The sequence below is a fragment of the Anas platyrhynchos genome, chromosome 3 (genome assembly GCF_047663525.1).
Source record: "Anas platyrhynchos isolate ZD024472 breed Pekin duck chromosome 3, IASCAAS_PekinDuck_T2T, whole genome shotgun sequence".
Classification (NCBI taxonomy): domain Eukaryota; kingdom Metazoa; phylum Chordata; class Aves; order Anseriformes; family Anatidae; genus Anas; species Anas platyrhynchos.
Window position 1 is genome coordinate 13,046,173 of NC_092589.1, and position 18,960 is coordinate 13,065,132.

Sequence of the window (18,960 nt, forward strand, 5' to 3'; positions counted from 1 at the left end):
TGCAGCACAACAGCTACCGAGCGAACTTTTGAAATCACTTCAGGCCCAGCCTCATTTCCTCCCAAGCTGTATTTGGCAAGCCTGGGGCTGAGCACCTCTACCTATTCCTGCATCTGAGATTAAATAAAGACTAAAAGGTCACACAGCTCTCCGAAACGCTGCCCCAGACACACATGACTGCAAAAGATATGCGTGCACATCTCAGGAATAAAGAAAGTTTTTATCCCACTCTTCCCTGCAACCCAGTGCCCGCATTCAGCGAGGCTGATCAGTGGAGTCAGGACAGACTTCAAAAGGTTTGGAAACATGTGCAAGCCTTAAGGCTGCCGAGATCAGCCCCTGCTTCTCCCTCAGCAGTTGTGCAGCTCCTCTGTTCTGCACCTCCTTACGTCCCAGGTCAATGTGAGCATCCTTTCTCTGGCCTCTACTGGCCAAATTTCTGGAGGGGGGTGTTGAACCTTCCCACCTAGCCTCTGCCAGACCAGCCAGGTCTACCTGAGCCCCAGTTCTGCACAAGCTCTGCAAACACAGACACTGGACTTGGGCCTGAGACTGGATCCCTCCCTTTGAAGACGGAGGCTGGAGAGGAAGGAGCTGGAAGCTGAGACTAAAGTGCTGCTAAATACAAGGAAGGCTGATGAATGGGACTGTAAAAGAGCCTTTTCTCTTGGTGACATGATTTGACTCATTCCACAGTGTCCTCTGGGAAGCACGTGCAGTTCGACAGATTTTGGATAAATACCAGGATGAGACAAGAGCATTAAGGAAGGAAAGAGAAGAAGTGAGGACTGTGGTGCACTACAATGTTAAGAGTCAGCTGTGGTCCCAGTAATCCCAGAGTAAAGGATTACATATCATCTGATTAGCTTGAAGTGTTAGCACGGTAATCAGCTGAATACAAGAACTGCCTCTTATCAGCATTCAGTGTCCAAGGAATTACACTCCAGAGCAAAAGACTTAAGCTGCTTTCAAACTTCAAATTTTTCAATCCCTTAGGACAGCAACTAACAGAGAGATCTGCCTGTGTAAATTCAGGTCTTTTCTTAAAACCTTTCTGCTTCTTAGAGGGAGAAAAATAGTAGGAATCAAAAAATGCAGAAAGACAGGAGAAAACACACCTTTGCTGAGGTAACCTTATAGCTTTTCCAGCATAACTTTAGAAAGGGAGTGAGAAATGCCCTACTGCTAATTTGTTAGCTAACGGTCCTTATGAATATTTTTGTTTTTGCATGTGAGGTATTATAAGTACCATTGGTTTCACAGGAGAAACTTTGACCTTCTCAGCTATACAAAAACAACCACGCTACTGCTCTGAGGCCGAGATTCACACTGCCTGACAGACAAAACCTGGTCAGGAGGCTGCTCCAGAGCTTAGGTGGCCTAAACCTATTGATTTCTCTCCTAGTGAGAAAGTTCAGTGTACCCTTGTTCCTAACATACAGGCTTTTGCTGGGTGCCAAAAGCTTTGTGAGATCTGTCAGAGCAACATCCACAACATAATTGTGTCTGGACTTCAGGGAATTGAGTGAAGTAATGGATTTGCTCATTAAGAGGCAGGAGACAAACAATCAAACCTTAGGAAACACCTATTCTTTGGCATGGGCTAGCGAGGAGCATCCTTGGAGAAGCACAAACAAGAAACAAACTCTCTGCTAGTTACACTGGTTCCTGCTTCACCCAGAAAAATGAACGAAATCTTAGAATATGAACAGAGATTTAAAGATCCACTATTGTCTGCCAATAAAAATAATGGACACTCGATAGCCAGCACTACTGTTTCAGTAGGATGGAGACCATTCCCCTGTTCTATGGAAAGGGACGTAGGTTCTGTCACCCTGTGATCCAAGTGGACACACGGGGCTCTGTATTCCTGCACTCAGCAAGGCTGATCTCAAACCACACAGCAGCGAGTGGGGCTATCCTCTGATCTCCTTGGGCATCTTTCAGGTCAGTACAAGAAACCATCTGACCATCAGAAAAAACGAGGCATGAAGCTACAAGTATGATTTTGGCACCGCATTTTGCACATTTGCAGGTGCACTCCAAGAACAAACAACCCCGGCTTTTACGTGGCCACGTTCCTCACTTGCTCACACCTCATTTATTCATTCAAACCCGTTGCCTTTAGGCACATGATGGCAGCTAGCCATGGACTTATGCTGTTTTGAAATAGAGTGTTGAATTAATTGAAATGGAGTTCTGGAGAGGACTTTTAAGCAGCTATCTATCTGATACTTTAGCTATGCACAACAGGTCAAAGGCAAGAAGAAAATACACTACAGAGTAACATCATGACATTGACTTTTGCTGTGGTGAAGAATCTGGTGTGAAAAAGCTGGAGAGATGGATAAATGGTGGGATTCCTGACTAAGCATAATGATCTAGTGCAGATGTACCTGCAGTCACACACTTACCACATAATCCAGGTGACCAAGACCATAGTTGCCTCATTGAACGAATTAAAGAAGCGAATGAGATCTTCTCCTTCCCGGCCAAGCTTCTTCAGCGCCACTCCTAAAACCAGAGCAAACAGCACGAGGCCCAGGATATTCATCCCTTCAATCTCATTACCGACAGGGATCTGTAGAGGTAAAATAAGGAGACTTATTAGATATGAGACTGGTGCAAAACCCAACAAAAGGGTCACCTTGTTTTGTTGCTAACCTAAAGTCAACATGCAGAACTTATTTTGGGACGGGCAGCACTTTACTGGAGACAGCTCAGCATTGCAGAATGGAAACGTGGTACACAGTTGAAAGGAACCAAACAAGATCTGGATTTAGTCCTGATACAAAATTCCTTGGTTCCAGCTAGCGTGGATTTACGGAGGAGGGAAAGGGCATGCTGCTACCTGCCCTTACACCCTCCAATACACTACAGTATCCAAACACACTGTTATTTCCTGACACTTCTGAGAGGAATCTCTTTTCACAAACTGCTAGCTCCATTGCTTTAGTACACTTTTTATACCGAGGTGAAAACCACGAGAAGACATTCAGTGTTATAAAGTGGAGAGAAAAGGCAGAGTAAGGTAGCAAAGTGGGAAAGCCACTCATTCACATCTCCACATCAGCTGGGGAGATGCACAGAGAGCAGAAGAAATACCTGTTCTCCTTCTCAGAAATCGTGTGTCTGTGTGGTACAAGTAAGAGGATGAAAAACAGGATCTGTCTATTCACAAAAACCAACCTACTCACAAGTCTGGTCAGCTGCTCCTTCACGGTTTGCCTCTCAAGAAGAGCTGGGACTTTTTTGGCAAAGCAGTATCGCATGAACTGAGGGAGTGCTCTTGTGGCTTCGTAAAAATACAATTGTTTTGACAAACATTTTTTTTCCTCCAACTTGGCAGTACAAGTTCTACATGTCATTTTTTTATTTTATTTGGAACGGCTTCGAAAACAAATTAGATTTATGGACAAGCTTTGTCCTTTTGGCTAGTTTAAGTAGACACTAGCTCAACACTAGGAAAGAAAAACATATTCTCAGCTAAAAGCTTAAAATGAATATTGACTAAAGAACTCAGGGTACTGATCTGCTACAGATAAAAGCAGCGTGCCTGAGATGAGACTTGCTCTGGAAATACACTGCTGAACTGGACTGTCTCTTAGTGACAGGTGGAAATGCAGAGCTGCACAGAAGGGGATAAAATAAATTATACACAATGCAGTGTGAAGGTTAAACTGCTGTTAACAACTGTGTTTATGAGGACAGACACTGGAGGTTCTGGCTTTTTATTTGATAGCTACTAAATAATTAGATATAGGAGCTGTGATTTTTTTATGGTAGTTGCTTGTTCAGGGTGAAGTTAGTATTTATTTGATTTCAGACTGAGAGAAGTGAAAACATGGACAGCATATTAGCACTGGGACTCGGTGTATCTCCAGAGATGTCTGAAGAACTGTGTTGTTTTCTGCACACACAGCAACTTTTCTGTCTGCTAGTTTTGTCTACATTCTCTTTTGTGTGTCTGAAAACCCTAAACTCTTCTCAGGCAAGTTAAGATGAAAAAAATGAGACCTTCCTAGTAATTCAATAAACGGTCTGTGTACACAGTACGTGCACATTTTCTACTTTTCACTTCTTTTGGTAAAAATAGGATAAGAAATCAGTTCTAGCAGCCTTATAGTAAAACTTAACTAAGTTTCAGTGACAGTTCATCGGATCAATGTATGAGTGTTGAATTTTATGACAGATTTATTCACAGAAAGTAAATAAATATGCAGTAAAATGATGCTGCTTGACTTTTTTTTTTTCTTCTTGTAGGCCACGTCATTTCATAAAAACAAAGCTTGCTCTGAGAAATGTCAACTCAGGCAAAAGGTAGGTGTTTTTATGTCAGAAAATGGTTCACAGAGTGAATTGAATCCTTTGCCATTTCAACACAACTTTTCATCCTGGTATTTTAGACTTATTATTTTATTATATAACATCTCATATCAGGTTCATTTGATACAAGGTTAATATGAAAACCCCTGCTTGGAACAAAATTTTACCATAATGGTCCCCAATTTTTTCCACCTCAAAGAATGTTTTTACAAAAACAAACCGAGACAAACAAACAAAAACAAAAACAAACCCACAACACTGAATGGTCTTTTTGTTTGTTTCTCATTCAGGAAAAAAAAAATCTGTATCAAACTTTGCTATGCAACACACACACAGTGTTTCAAGCTGCTGAAAGTGTCCAGCATCCTGACCTGGATGTTAGGGGGAGGGAATTTCACGACACTACTTAAACCAGTGTTTTGCAAAGTATCTCTCTCCTTTAAACCCCTTCTGCTGGAGAACTGCTTCTCAACTCATTAATGCAGCAGCGTGAGCCTGAAGCCTAGCAACCTGCTGCCGTTTGGGCTTCCCAACGATCTGGTCTCAAGAACGAGGCAGAACTGCGCTGAATCTGCAGGAGGATCACGCAGCTTCCCACCAGCTGTGCAGGGCATCCAGGGACACAGAGCGAGAGCTCCTTGTGCCCAATTTGGAACATCGTTTCCCTGATCAGAGCAGGTCAGTGCTCTTCTGGTTCATTCAGACCCCAAAAGCATCAGCCGCTCCACCTCATTCAGAGCAACGGGTGTCAAAGGCTTGCCAGATTTTGCTCCTGGAAAGCTAGGAGGGCAAAACGTGCTACTCTCATCTCCAGTTAGCTACAGCCAGGGTACACACAGCTTCTCACCTCCTGTTAACATTCACAGTGGCCTACTGTGCATAAACTGGCCAATTCTTCTCTAACTCCTTCACCCCATCCCTCTCCAGAATGACAATACACAGAGTTCAGTCCTCTTTCATCCTTGGAGATGTCTTTCTCCACCTTGCTCCCAGCTGCTGCTGTTCGCCAGGTGCTCACACTTCAGAGCCCTTTTAAGCCTAGCTCTTGTAATTTGGAGACCCCTGAGCTCTTGGTGACAAGAGGGAGGACTCTGTGCAGCCACTGAAAACTTCTTTGCTGTTTCCCCCTGCCTTCAGGTCTCGCTCCCATTTTCTTCCTTTTCAGCCCATTTCTTTCCAACATTCCCCATCACCTATTATCGCTGCAAATTTAGGCAGAAGTTGTCCCCTTGACTTTCAGGGAAGAGTCTGCAATATTCGGGGAATTGCATTTCCTTGCAGCAAAATACGGAAGAAGCCCAGCAGTAAATCCTCAGCGGACGATCCTCTCAATCCCAGCCCCTAAAACTGGCAGATGCTGAACAGCCTTTTTGTACTCTAACAGAAGAGTCCATCATCCCAAAGGAGCTGTCAAGCCAAGCAGCATTGTGGACACCAAACAAAAACAGCTTTAATGAGAGCTTTGTTCCTGGGTAAACTATGGAGCACGTTATTGTTTGCCTGAAATTATGTGTCCTAATAGAAAGATGCATAGATCTCTTCTGGTCCTTGAAGCCTCTGAAGATCCTATTGTTTTTTAGCTCTTAAAAACAAAACGTGTATTAAGGAAACAACTGCTGACATTGAGCTATCCCAGTAGTAGGTGGCTGAAAAGAAAATGCAGCCATGTGATGTGAGGAAGAAGAGCAATGAGCAGTTTGTGTATTTTTTCTACGGCCACAGGAGGAACTCGGCATCCCTCACAGCCTCCCTGTGCTGCAGCTGGGGAACTGAGATAGTCTGTGCCCCAGGAAGCCTTGCTGCCAAAGAGACAGAGAGGATGTAGCCATAAAAGCTAGGTAAACACGAGGGAGCATGTGAAACAAAACAAAGAATGGGGCTGAGCAGACACCTACGTGCCCCACTACTCATATCAACAGCAAGAGAAGACAGGAATTATTAACCAGTGGAAAAAAAAAAAAATCAATGTAAAATTTTGTTCTACACGGTTCATATGGAAAGAAGAAGGAAAAAAAAATCCCCTCTTTAAATATTCTGCTGATGAAAGAAAACATGAGATAGGAATACCATCTTGGTTCCTGTAACCCAGCTTCTATGGCTGTGATATTTATACTACTCATTACCCAAAAATCATACTCTTCCTTTCCAAACTTAGTTCTCATCTATCCGTAACTAATGTAGTTAGACCAGTACTGAAACTGAGCTAACAACACCAAGATGGTATTTTTTGTTTTTATTATTATCTGGTGCCTTCTTCCCTAGAGGCAGTAGAACGTCTTCTGCAATTATAGAAGCTGAGATCTCGTTTAATTGCAAAAACTGAAGGAAGTTGTGGGAAAGTAATAGGAGAAATAACATTTACATCATAACCACTGGCAAATCCAGACACCAGTGACAAATTCAGAATATTTTTTGTGATATTACATCAATCTGGAACCTGCTAAGTGAGAAAAAAAAGACAGAAAACTGAAAAATAACCTCACATTTCAAATCGACTAAGGGTGCATTTTTATCTGTTGGGGAAGCATGATGACTTTCAAAAGAATTTTAAAAGTGCTCCACATCTGAGCCTATGTCTATTGGATATGGTTGCCCCCGATCTGTGCTTGGTTGGCAAGAAGTTCCTCCAATGTTATTCACTGAAGATGAGTAAGAGGAATCTTATCCACCTTCCATTTACCCCTGCTTAAATGAATAACTTCACACTCTGCAAGCAAACACACATGCCTAAGTACATAGTGTTACAGCCTTTCATGTTGAAATTGGTTGCAGCAGCACAAGGCTGCACAGGCATGTATTGCCTGAGGATATAATGGCACGAGAAAAGAAAAGTGCTCTTTTGGGGTCACATGGCTCTTCTGCAGCCATTCCCACGCACCCGTGTCAGATCGGGTGAGCGCAGATCTGGGCTAATGCGATCTTACAGGCACGGGCAGAGCCCGAGCAGATGGGGCTGCCTTCTTCCCCAGTTAAACTGCTCGCTGCGGGATAAAGGCTTGACTTTTCCCCTGCTCGGCTCTTGTGCCATCGAAGTCACCTGCCACCCTGCCTCCAGGACTGGTGAAAGTTCAGCCCGTGAGCCCAAAGCAGGGTTTGAAAACACAGCATTCTGCATCGCCTGCATGGAGAGGAGAAGGTGATGAGGACAGATCTTCCTGCACTCGGGATTCGTGTCAGAGCATAAACTGCATTCCACACAGATCGATGGAACTGGTGGGCAAGCCCCACCTGAGCCCTTCCACAGCAACATTACAAAGGTCTTGCCCTAGCGAGACATAAATCATACTAAAAATACAGTAATATGCCTGATAATCATTTCAGACATTCAGAGCAAACCTGAGAAATACAAAATAACTCTGAAAGTCATTTCCAGGCTCAGTCCCGTCTCCCCAAAATCCCACAAAAGCACACGGGACATTTCATTTGGAGTGAGGTGAAATGCTGTAGGGTGAGATGTTTGGTCTGTTCTGTAGCATGCTGTCTGTAAGGCAAATTTAATTACTGCTGCATCTGTAACATGTTGGCTCTGGCCAGTAATGAAGATGTTTGATTTTCTGATTGCTACTTAACTCCAAGGCTACAGAAAATTATTTGGAAATACGAGGCAGAGGGACTAATCGAAATTCAGATCAGGTGAGTCTGGGTCTCAGAAAGCATGTCTTAAAAATAAGGTATCAAGTGTAAGCTTAGTTGAGTCCAACTCTCTTATCCATCATAGCTTTGTTTTGTGACTGTGACGAACTCATCAGGCTTGTGTGTCTAAGTTCCAGACAAAGGGAAATCTTGTTTCTTTCCTGTGAGTGCTGGAAGGGATTAAAGACCGTGAGGCAGTCAAATACTATAAATGGGTGTGTATAAAAACCTAAGAAGTGACCTTACCTTTTCCACCGTGACATTTCCAGAGGTAGTATTTCTGAGCACTGTCTTGTACTCTGTTACATACTGCAGGTAAGGAAAAAGAAAAAAAAAAGTTTATGTTGAGCAGATCACCAATACGACTCTATCAGCCAGTATTCCACAAAAACAAGGCTACTGTCAGGAACTTTCTCTGGAGACCATACTGTGGAGAAAATGAGCCTGCCTTGTGCTGGAAAAGGGGAGCAGCACATGCAGCTCCTTCCCTATGTGGGAAGAGAGAGGTGCTATGGGACAACTGAGATTTGGGTAGCAGCAGAGGAACTCCCCTCTCCTCTACCCTGCTCTTGCTCATGCACCACACGGCTGCACTGGCTCCTGTGGAAGGCAAGTGGTGCTTGCACTGTTTCACCTGTAGAAAATGGTGAGACAGACATTACAATTGTCAGTAAAGCACCTGAAATCAAGGCCAACAGTTTACTTTGATAAAGAAGCTAGACACCTCACAAGAGCAGGGCGCTTCTTTGGGTCTTATTTCTTCAGATAAAGTTTTTGTGCTTGCCAATTACCTGTGACAATGGCAGCACAGAGGCAAGGAGGACCTTAGTTCATCCCTGAACACACAGAGCCCTACAAAATCGCACCGTTTGCCATGGAATTCGTATGTCTGATTACATCAGGTGCTTTCAGAAATTCCACGTACTGCAAGTTAATATGACTTCTTTCTGTTTTTGTTGTTGTTGTTGCTGTTGTTTGGTTTGTTTTTAAGTAACAGCAGTCACTTGGTCTGCCTGCAGTGTAATTCATGTCCAAAATCCACACGTATCTTACCGTTCGGAAAGCCGCAGCAACGAGATTTGCAGGAAACAGGTTTCTGTAAAATACAAGCAAGAAAATGAAATATTTCTTTTAGAACTTCCAAAACGATTGTGTCAAGATGTTTTACTCTCAGAAACTTCATTTTGCAAAGGCAAGCACAGTGGCATTAGGCGAGGTACGTACGACAGCAGAAACTCTGGCAGCACGGAGCAGATGCTTCTCCAGAGGTGTGACATTTCCACACCTCCTCCTCTTGCTCACCCAGAAAGCCCCTGTGTGCACCCACAGCTGACCATTTGGGTCGGATATCAGAGGCAATCAGACCCGATGCTAGTTAAACACACCAGCCAGTGGCTACACAAACCGGCTGCAGCGACAGCTCACGGCCTCCAGGGCTCGGCAGGTTTTTAACATTACTCATGTGATTACAGTTTGCCCACAGCACGAACACGAAGGACAATCCAATCAGCACAATCCACCTCAGCGAGCAGCTTAAGCCTTCAGCACAACGAGGGCGGTTCTCCCGAACGCGAAGCTGAAGCAAAACAATGCCGCGGGCCGGAGCTGTCTGCGAGCGCTGGCGCGGTTAAACGGCACGGATGGAAGTAGTGGCAAAGGACAAAAAAGCTGCAAGACCCGAATTCACGGTGCCTTCACCCAGAAATGCAGATTGAGCAGCAGGTCCGTGCAGAGAGGACAGCGTGCGAGGTGACGAACGCTCGCATCGGGCACTCGGTGCATCCACGAAGCAACACGGCCAGGCAAAATGATTAACTGGGGCACGTGCGGAAGAAGTTGCTTCTTGTTGCATTTCAGAGTTCACCGGTTGTTTTTAATGCCACGCTTCCTTTCTGGGTACACTGGGTAAAGAGCATGAGCTCCCCGAGCCAAGCAGCAGCCTTTTTTTGCTGTGTCAGAAAGCAAAACGGGCAGAGAAGCTGCTCCTCACCGGGCAGACAGGACCCTAGCTGCTGAGGGCAGGGAGGCGAGGGGGATGAACTGGAAACACTGCTGGCTGAACGCAGGACGGGGGGACAGGAATTCTCATGGCAAGGAAACAAAAGACCTTACCCAGAACCCATGAATTGTGGCAAAAAGAATTGGGGTAGCTTCACCCCATCCTTTGCTCCTCGCACTGCACGGAAATGGGCTCAAAGCAAGCCACTTTTCTATCTCTGTCCTGTTATCCCCCCCAGTTTTGCTGCAGTTGTCCTGGCAAACACACTCACATCAGGGTTTTGGTTGCGATCATCCCACGGAAGCTCAAATCCAAACCACAGCAAGGAACAGAGCAGCAGAGTCAAATCTTCGAAAGCAAGAGGGAGAGGAGCTCAGGAAAGGTTAAGATACAGCACAGATAAGGCCGTCGGTCATTTGCACAGCTCTGTCGCCCTGCCGCACGACGAAGGTTTTCCCACAGCCCTGGCAGCACCACGAATGCAATTTTTTCTCCTTTGCCAATACAACCGCCTGCCTGAAAGCAGGAGACAGCTCCAACCCTACAAAGATGCTTAAGACCTGGTCGTGTAGTACACACGGGGCTGCTAAAATGCAGAAATGCTTTGGCAGCTGCAACTCTCGGGTGCAGAGAAAGCTCCCCAAGTCAAAGCACACTTATTGCTATCTGGAGTAAAATGCTGCATGTATGAACGGGCCAGCTCAGTGCATATTTTTAACCCGAAGGAAAAGGAAAACACGCTGTTGGAAAAACCAGAGCACATCATTTCAGTTTTTCATATCAGGGCGGTTACTTTTTTTTTAAAAAAAAAAAAAAGAATTGACTGGATTTTGACGAAGCAGAGAGATGAAAAAAGACGGAAAACCACACGAAAATCAAATTACCTTTTTTTTTTTTTTTTAAATCAGCTTTTCCATCCTGACAAAACCAAACCAAAGGAAGCAACCCCAAAGCCCCAACACTATGGTTCTCCAGCGTGTAAATGCAGCCGAGGAACCCAAGCCTCCATAATTTACACAGTACGTCAGGCACGGGCCCCAGTAATTAAACACCAAGTTCACTACAAGCATATACTTAGAGCACATACTTGGGTGATGTCAGTAGCCCTACTACACGAAGACAAGGGGCAGGTTCCTGCTTCAGAGGCAAAGCAGCGCGCTGAGCTATGCAAACACCAGCACACTGCAGTTGCCCTGCTTCATCCCTGCAACACCCGTCACTGGACTCGTTTCTGAGGACAGAGAAGAGTGTTTTTGACCGTCCACCCAATGGTAAATTTGGCTCTCACTCAGTTCAGCAGCTCAGGAGGACCCACAGGTTCCCTTGCATCACCTGTTTTGTTCCACCCAACTTTTCAGCACACCTGACTAATTCACAGCACGTTAAAAAACGTTTTGCTCCTCTTTGTTTCAAAGCCTGGAGGTTAAGAAGAGCTCATAAAAAGCAATCCCCAAATACCCAGCTTATCGCAGAGACACCAGCTCTGCACAGCCCATGCTCATCCCTCACGAAGATTGGGCAGCACGCGAATTAAATTAAGCTTTAATTACGTGTGAGTCAGACCGCAGGTTTTCGGCTCCATCACGTAAGATGTCTTTGTGCAAAAACACCACCCCAGCGCCTAAAAAACACGGGCCAGGACGCCGGGAGCTTCAGGAAGAGACAAAAACCTCCTCGTGGCCTGCCTGGGCACAGCTGTGCCCGCAGGCTTCGCTCAGCGTGCGTGGCGAAGCAAAGCTCACCAACTGCAGCGCAGCAGCCCCGGGTCTGTCCCCACGAGCCCGCGTCCCCAGGCGAGCCGAGGGGTCGCACAGGGGAGCACAAACACCCCTCCTGCCCGGGTGAAGCAGCGAACAGAAACCTGGCTAATTGGGCGTGCAAATTAAACGTGGGTGCCTGCCAGCTGGTGCTCCTGCACGGCCTGGATCTGTGGGTTTCTCGCTTGGGGTGCCCACACCAAACATGAATAGGGAGTAGAAGGAAATCAGCACGGCTCTGTCACAGGATTGCTGGTTACTGCTGCTCATGTCTGTCCCCGTCCCTGCCACCGCCGTGCCCTTGCTGAAGAACGTGGCCAGCTTTCTGCAGCAGGTTATCACAAGAGCGTGCCTGCGAGCAAACCCTGAGTCTGGGTGATAAGGAGCCTGGCGCAGGGCTGTGGGATCAGGCAGCCTGGACTTGTGGTGCAAAGAGGTGAAACCTTCGTAGTGGTGGACTATCTGATACAGAGAGACTCTGTGCTCTCCCAGAGCTGCAGGCAGACAAAAAGAACAAAAATCCACAGCTGTCAGGAGGAACAGCTGCACCTTGGGGCCGGAGCGGCAGCTGGGCTGAGCAAGGAAACCCCCCCGTACCTGCACGCCGCCTGCTGTGAGGAAGCACCAATCTCAAATTCTCTTAAAATAGGAACCAGATGCAGCAACAGCACCGACAGCAGAAGTTTCGGGGTTTGCATACTTTCTGTTTGGCTACTGTAAAGAGTAGTAGTGCCTGTAAAGGCTACAGAAAGATGTATTTTGCCATGCCAGAGCTCACACAAAGGGGAAGGGGGTTATCGGAGGTGAGGAAGCACAGTACATCCCAAATGTGCAACTGCAGCTCCACAGCGGTGCTCTGGAGGCTGTAGCTCCCTCCCTTATCGATTTTGACATTATGGTCAAATTCCTCTCTCCTCCTTACCCTGTGTCTTTCCACCAGTGGGGTACGGCTGGCACAGGAACTCCTTTGCTGCATGTGTAAGGGATTATTATTAATCACTGTTTCTAAACGATCCTTTTGCTAGAGCTCTGCAAACTGCTTTGCTCTGGCAGCAAAACCATGAAGGGAAATCCAGGCAAGCAGAACAAAACCCTAAAATAACAAGCATTCCTCTTCTATGGCTTCTTACAAAAAGGTTCCACTTCTGAGGCCAAAAGCCTTGCTGTTGGAAAACATATTTTTCTGAGGACGCCTGGACCAAAGGGGTGAACATTAGAAAAAAATATTCGGTGTTGTTATCTCCTGTTTTTCAATGAAGTCTTTTCAATGGTAAGACTCCACCGACAGCAACTTCATTGCCATCTGAAAGCCTGCCAGAACACAGCACAGTCTGGACTGCTCTAGTAGCTTTATTTTTCTTTCTGTCTCCGGATTTTCATTCACCATCACACAAGAATTTTTCTTGTCTGCGTTTTTGTAGGTGTGTGGATGCACAGTGCATGTCTTGGATATCTACGTTATCAGTGAGTGTGTGCATCTGCTTTAACTCGCAGAAACTTGATGTTATTTATTTATAGCAGATATTTGATACTTTTTTTGTCTTAATGGTCCAGTCTGTATTTACTTTGCCTGGGAAATAAAGCATAAGTGTGAGGAGTCAGCATTAAAAGGGAACTAGTTCTGAGAGAAAGGCACACAAATGTTCAGAAGCTCTCTACAGACAATTTAAAAAGTATAGATAGTGCAGGCCGGTGAACAAAAATGCCAGTGCTTACTACAAAACTCCGTCAGCAACCCCTACGCTTCAAGGGAGGATCCAGCCTCATGACACAAGTGAAGTTGGACAGTAACATTTTCTATTTCTCCTTTCTCTGAGGGTACTCCAGAGCTAACAGCAACAAAACCCCATGGTTAGTGTACCTCAGGAACATCTGCGTAACTGCAGCTGCTCCCAGCCACTTCTTAAACCTAGTCAGCACCACAAAGGTGGCATCTCCCCCTCCTTTCCTAACTGTAAAGTCTTGCTCTCTGCTTCCACATCAGGATTTCGGAGTGGAAGACCAGAGCTTTAAGAAGCAAGCGTTTCTGGGGTGACTGCTGTCCGAACGAGTGCTCTGGAGCCCACCTTCCCCAAGGTCCATCCTGGCCCTCTGCTGCTTTTCCCTGTGCTCAAACTCACGCCTGCCTTCCCTCCGGCTTCGACGGCGCTTGGAGGTAATCCACAGGCTTGCTCACAGCGCCGTGGGTACTCCCTTTGGCAGCCCAGCTGGTAACCTCTGGCAGGGAGACAGAAAGGAGCAATAAAATTTAAACGGCAGCAGGTTTGTCTATCGGCCCGAGAAACCCTGACCTTACTGCTTGAGGCAAACACCTGGACCTCCGCGTACCCTTCCTATAAAAAGCTAATGATGCCACCTCCTTCCCACTCACGACTGCTACAGCTAGGGCTGGATTGAAAACAAAAACAGAATTCCCGTCCCAAAGCCAACGCCATGGTTTCAAAATATGTTTTCATCCCAAAATAGGGCAAAGAAAACCACCATCTGAGACCTTTTTTTTCCACTAAAAATACTGTAAAATACTTTGTTGAAATGTTCTGTTTTGATGAGAGGGATTTTCTGCTCAAGTCTTTTGTTTATAATTACACCAAAACACTGACCTCACGGAAACGAAATGTCAGGACCATCCGCCGTTGGAAATTTCGACTGAATCAATAAGTTCCCGTGAAACTGCTCGATGTTGTTGAATCAACAAATACACATCAGAGCCAACACAAAACTCTGACCTTATTGAAACATGCAGTCTTGACAATTGCCCATCGGAAGCGTTGACAAATCGATAGATTCTTGCAAAACATTTGATCTTGCTGATTCCACCACCTTCCACTGAGCTATGAGTGGAGTGGGCCGTGTTAGTTGGCATCTGCCGTCACCTCCTCCTCACCACCCCACCTGTCTCTCCCTGGTCAGGCTCTCTCCTCATCTTCTGCTGCTCTGACGTTTGGCACAGCAGAGCTGCTCTCCACATCAGATGCTCTGGAGATGTTCATGAGGCCCATCTATAGCTGGGACCAGCAGCCTCTGGTTCACTAGTGAGTCACCATTCATTTATTTCTGAAGCCCAAGCAAGATAAATCTCTTTTCCAGAGGCCATGTCTGCATGCATAGATGTGTATTTATGTGGAAGCTTTAGACTGGGAGACAGAAAACCATGACCAAGTATTAAGATGACCTCCAGACATCGCTGCGACGACGGAAAGCAGCGTCTTTGGTCATTAATTAATAAACTTCCCAAGCGCAGAAAGGATCTGTATCCTGGGAAAGGACACCCTGTGTCATCCCTGCAGAAGCCATGGTAAATATTTGACTCACAGCCGGGACTTCCTTAGGCCACGTGTCGCATGTTTTCAGTGCTGCTGGGGGACTCAGCCCGGTTGCACCTCGTTTTCACATTTTATCTGAAAATGACTGAGCAGGAAAGCTTTGAGGGACACAGGGACTCTCATGACACAACCGAAAAACTGAGTTCTCTTTTGTCTAACGGGAAGTTTCATTAACCAAAAACCAGAAAAGCTCAGACCCACCCATGCTGAAGGCAATGGTTTTGGCCCTCCAGAGCTGAGGCCTCCTTAACAGAAGACAAGGCTGGTCTCCTTCTGGAGCCTTCCAACACCAGAGGGACCGAGACCAATGCTCAAACCAAAATTCTCACGTTTTTAAGAATGGTTTAAAAAAGTAATAATTAAAAGGGAGAGGAAGGTGTTATCTCCAGAGAGTCACACAACTCACTCCATCCCCAGGCCTGTCAGGGATCTATGTTAAGACCAGGAGTTTTAGAGGACAGTACAGGGATGGCTCCGTGTCCAAACTCCTCTTTTCCCGACTAAATTTCGCCATCATGGCTCTGGTAACTGGACTGCCCAGCATGGCCACCATAGCCCTTGCCTGGAGCTCCAAGAAGAAGTTGATTTCAAAGGGTACCACACACGTGTTGGGGGAAAGCCCCTGGCACCTCACTTCCCAGAGGAAATCACTCTGCTATCAGCACGTTTTCCCCAAGTCTCACCATAATGAGCATAACTTTGGAGTGAAGGTCTCAACCCCATCAGCATGATAGCTTGGAAGACGAACTCCCTACCTGCATTTAGAGCCCAGAGCAAGAAGCAGCTTTCTGCTCCCAAGTTCACAGGCAATGTCCACGGTCTCAAGCTCACTGGAGCATCCCTGGGCTACATCCTACTCCTCACGGCATGGCGACACAGCAAAAAAAACACCAGCTGCAGCAGCCACGCTAGGATGCACCCCGGGACAGCCACCACAACAGTCATCTGCTTCCCAGCACCTACTATCGTGCTGACTCCTCCTTTTGTGATTTTCCTTCACGCTGCTTTTATCAACTCCTTGTCACCTTCACAGCCAGGCCACCTACTCCCGCTGTCCTGTTATTACTCCTCAACACAGTCTGTCAAGAATTGTCAGGGTTGGCCGTAAGAGGTTACAGATATGAAATATAGGATGGCCAATGGGCCACTGGACTGGTCCATCCGGAGATGGAGGAGAAGAGGAAAAAAACATGGATTTCTAAATACAGATTTTCTCTTTAGAAACTCTTTATCTTTGCTGTCACATCTGTTTACCCAGATACATCAAAAAGTCTCTCAGTTGAAGAACTGAACTCGAAAAGCAAAGATACAAATGAAGAGCCCTCCCCCTCTGCTTTGCCATGACCAGGATCCCTGCTAAGCACAGCTCCTCAGCCACTTGGCTGGTACCTTGTGGGTCACCTCCCTTACACTTCTGTCTATATCTCGGTGAGCCCTGCCACCTCCAGGGCCCTCCATCTTCCAAAATTTCCACAAACTTCCACACCCCGTCCTCCATCACTTCCCATCACTCAGCTGCATCTGCCAGGGGAGCCCCAGCGGCACTTCCCCGGCTTTACCTTATTCCACCACTTCCCTCAGACGCCCATGGTACTTCCCCGTGACTGCCCTCGGGTATGAAAAAGTGACAAAATCTGACCCAGGATAACAAGACCCATCAGTGCTTCGCGCCTCAGGTTCTGCACCACAAATCAGCAGAGCGCGAACGCTGCTGCAAGTCTGGGACTCGAGCAGTTTGCCTGGATGCCTGCCCCATTTATGTAATTATTTCTCTTTTATTTAAAGAGCCGGGCAGATCTCGACAAGACGTGGGCTCTGAGGAGAAAGAAAAAAGGTTATGTCTGCAGCTCTTGCCCTTTACGCCGGGTGCCAACATGCCCCGTGATGTGCTGGGTACCTCCTCGATGGCAGTACGGGGTTGTGTTTCCACACCTCTACCTGAGGGAGGTGAAGGTGCAACAAGAGGCAAGTTGGGATTCGCGTGAAGAGACCGAACAAAGGCTGGAGGGGGGGATATATGAAAACGCAAAAGAAAAAGGTGTGTGTGAGGGATGAGAAGGGCTCCAGAGACAACAGCCAGCGGGGCAGGAGAAGGTGCCCTGGGCAAACACTCGCCACCCTCACAACCACCAGGCCAAAAATAATGAGGAGAGCAGGCTGAGGGATGGAAAAAGGCTGAGGGAAGGGATGCTGAGGGGTGGAAGGAGGCTGAGGGAAGGCATGCTGAGGCAGCGAGGCGGCCAGCCCGCAGGAGGGAGGAGGAGGAAGGAGGAAGGAGGGGGGTGCCCGAGCGGCAGCGTGCAACATCGCCGGGTCTGTCATCATCCTCCGGGGCTGGAGGGAGGGAGGGAGGAGGGGGCAGGGAGGAAAGCATGGAGGGAGGCCCCACCTGACGAGGTCGAGGAAGGAGTCCACCGTCTTCTTGCTGGGGGGCGCAGCGCCCGGCAGCCCCAAGCCGGGCGTGTTGAGGGCGGCAGCCCCGGCGCCGGGGCGGATGATGAAGCCGAGGGCGACGGCGAGGCCGGAGGCCAGCAGCGTGGTGCCTAAGAAGTAGGCGACGGCGATGCCCCCCAGGCGGCCGAGGGAGCGGGTGTCGAGGCTGGCAGCCCCGGACACCAGGCTGCAGACCACGAGCGGCAGGATGACCATGCGCAGCATGCGCAGCAGCAGCTCCCCGGGGAAGGCCAGGTAAGCCACCTGCGCCGGGCTCAGCGCCGCTCCCCGCACCGCGGCGCCCAGCGCCACGCCGGCCACCACCCCCGACACGGTCAGCACCACCAGCGCGTTGCGCCGCAGGAAGCCCCGGCAGCCCCTCAGCCTCCCCCCTCCTCCTCCTCCTCCTCCTCCTCCTGCTCCGCCGCTTTCCTCGGCGCCCTCCGCATGGCCGTTGCCCGCTTTCTCCCCGCTGTCCCCCTTCTCCACGCCGCCCGCCGGCTCCATGCTGCTGGCTGCTCGCTCCACGCTCGCTCCCTCGCTGCCTGGCGGCCCGCTAGCTGCCCGCCTCCCGCTGCCCGCCCCGGAGGAGGGAGGGACCCGCCAGCCGAGGGGCGGTGCTGCCCCGGCGCGGCCTGGAGCGGAACGGGGCGGCTCGGAGCGACCCCGGCCCGCGCAGCCCCCCCCCCCCGGTTGCTGCCTGCCTCAGCGCCATGGGCGGCCGAGGGGCGCGCACGGCCCCTCAGAGCCCCCCGAGCGGTGTCCCCGCGGCCCTCAGTGCCCCAGCGGTTCTCACATGGCCGCTCGGTGTCCCCCTTGGGGGCCCCACAGCTCGCATGTGTCCCCTCAGTGTCCCCACTGCTCTCACAAGACCCCTTAATGTCCCCATTGTAATCACAGGTCCCTTCAGTGTCACCCTGTGTCCCCACAGCTTTCGCATTTCCCCTCTGTGTCCCCCTTGGTGGCCCCACAGCTCGCATATGTCCCCTCAGTGTCTCTCAGAGTGTGTCTCTCAGTGTCCCCACAGTGCACACACTCCATTGTCCCCACAGATCTCACATGTCCCCTCAGTGTCTCCGTAAAGTGTCCCACAGTGACACCACAGAACACACATCTCCCTTTATTGTCCCCACAGCTCTCAAATGTTCCCTCAGTGTCCCCTCAGTGTTCCCCCTTGGTGGCCCACAGCTCCCATATGTCCCCTCAGTGACCCCACCACACACATCTCCCTTCATCATCCCCACAGCTCTAACATGTCCCTTCAGTGTCCCCCTTGGTGTGCCCTTCAGTGTCCCCACAACACACACATCTCCCTTCATCATCCCCACAGCTCTCATATTTCCCCTCAGTGTATTCCTTGGTGTCCCCCTCACTGTCCCCACAGCTCATACCCCTTAGTGTCCTAGGGCTCACCCTGGCCCCTCCATGCCTACCCCTAGTGTCTCCACAGCACACACTTGCCCCCGGATTTGGAAAGAGGCTTCATTTC

At 48.4% G+C, this 18,960-nt stretch overlaps 2 protein-coding genes across 9 annotated transcripts in view; one reads left to right on the forward strand and one right to left on the reverse strand.

The window, feature by feature from the left end:
• The window catches only part of SLC1A4 (solute carrier family 1 member 4), a 34,226-nt gene extending 16,191 nt beyond the window's left edge, over window positions 1-18,035 (reverse strand). Inside the window, exons 1-4 of the mRNA XM_005018152.6 lie at window positions 17,428-18,035; window positions 9,013-9,055; window positions 8,206-8,268; window positions 2,415-2,581 (exon numbers count right to left, since the gene is read on the reverse strand). Of these exons, the coding sequence (XP_005018209.4) occupies window positions 2,415-2,581; window positions 8,206-8,268; window positions 9,013-9,055; window positions 17,428-17,978 (824 nt within the window). The 5' untranslated portion in view covers window positions 17,979-18,035. The remainder of the gene's footprint in view (window positions 1-2,414; window positions 2,582-8,205; window positions 8,269-9,012; window positions 9,056-17,427) is intronic.
• The window catches only part of SERTAD2 (SERTA domain containing 2), a 121,618-nt gene continuing 120,243 nt past the window's right edge, over window positions 17,586-18,960 (forward strand). For all 8 annotated transcript variants that reach the window (XR_011808000.1, XR_005264558.2, XR_005264560.2 and 5 more), the window contains exon 1: window positions 17,586-17,726. The gene's annotated coding sequence lies outside the window, so the exon portion shown is untranslated. The remainder of the gene's footprint in view (window positions 17,727-18,960) is intronic.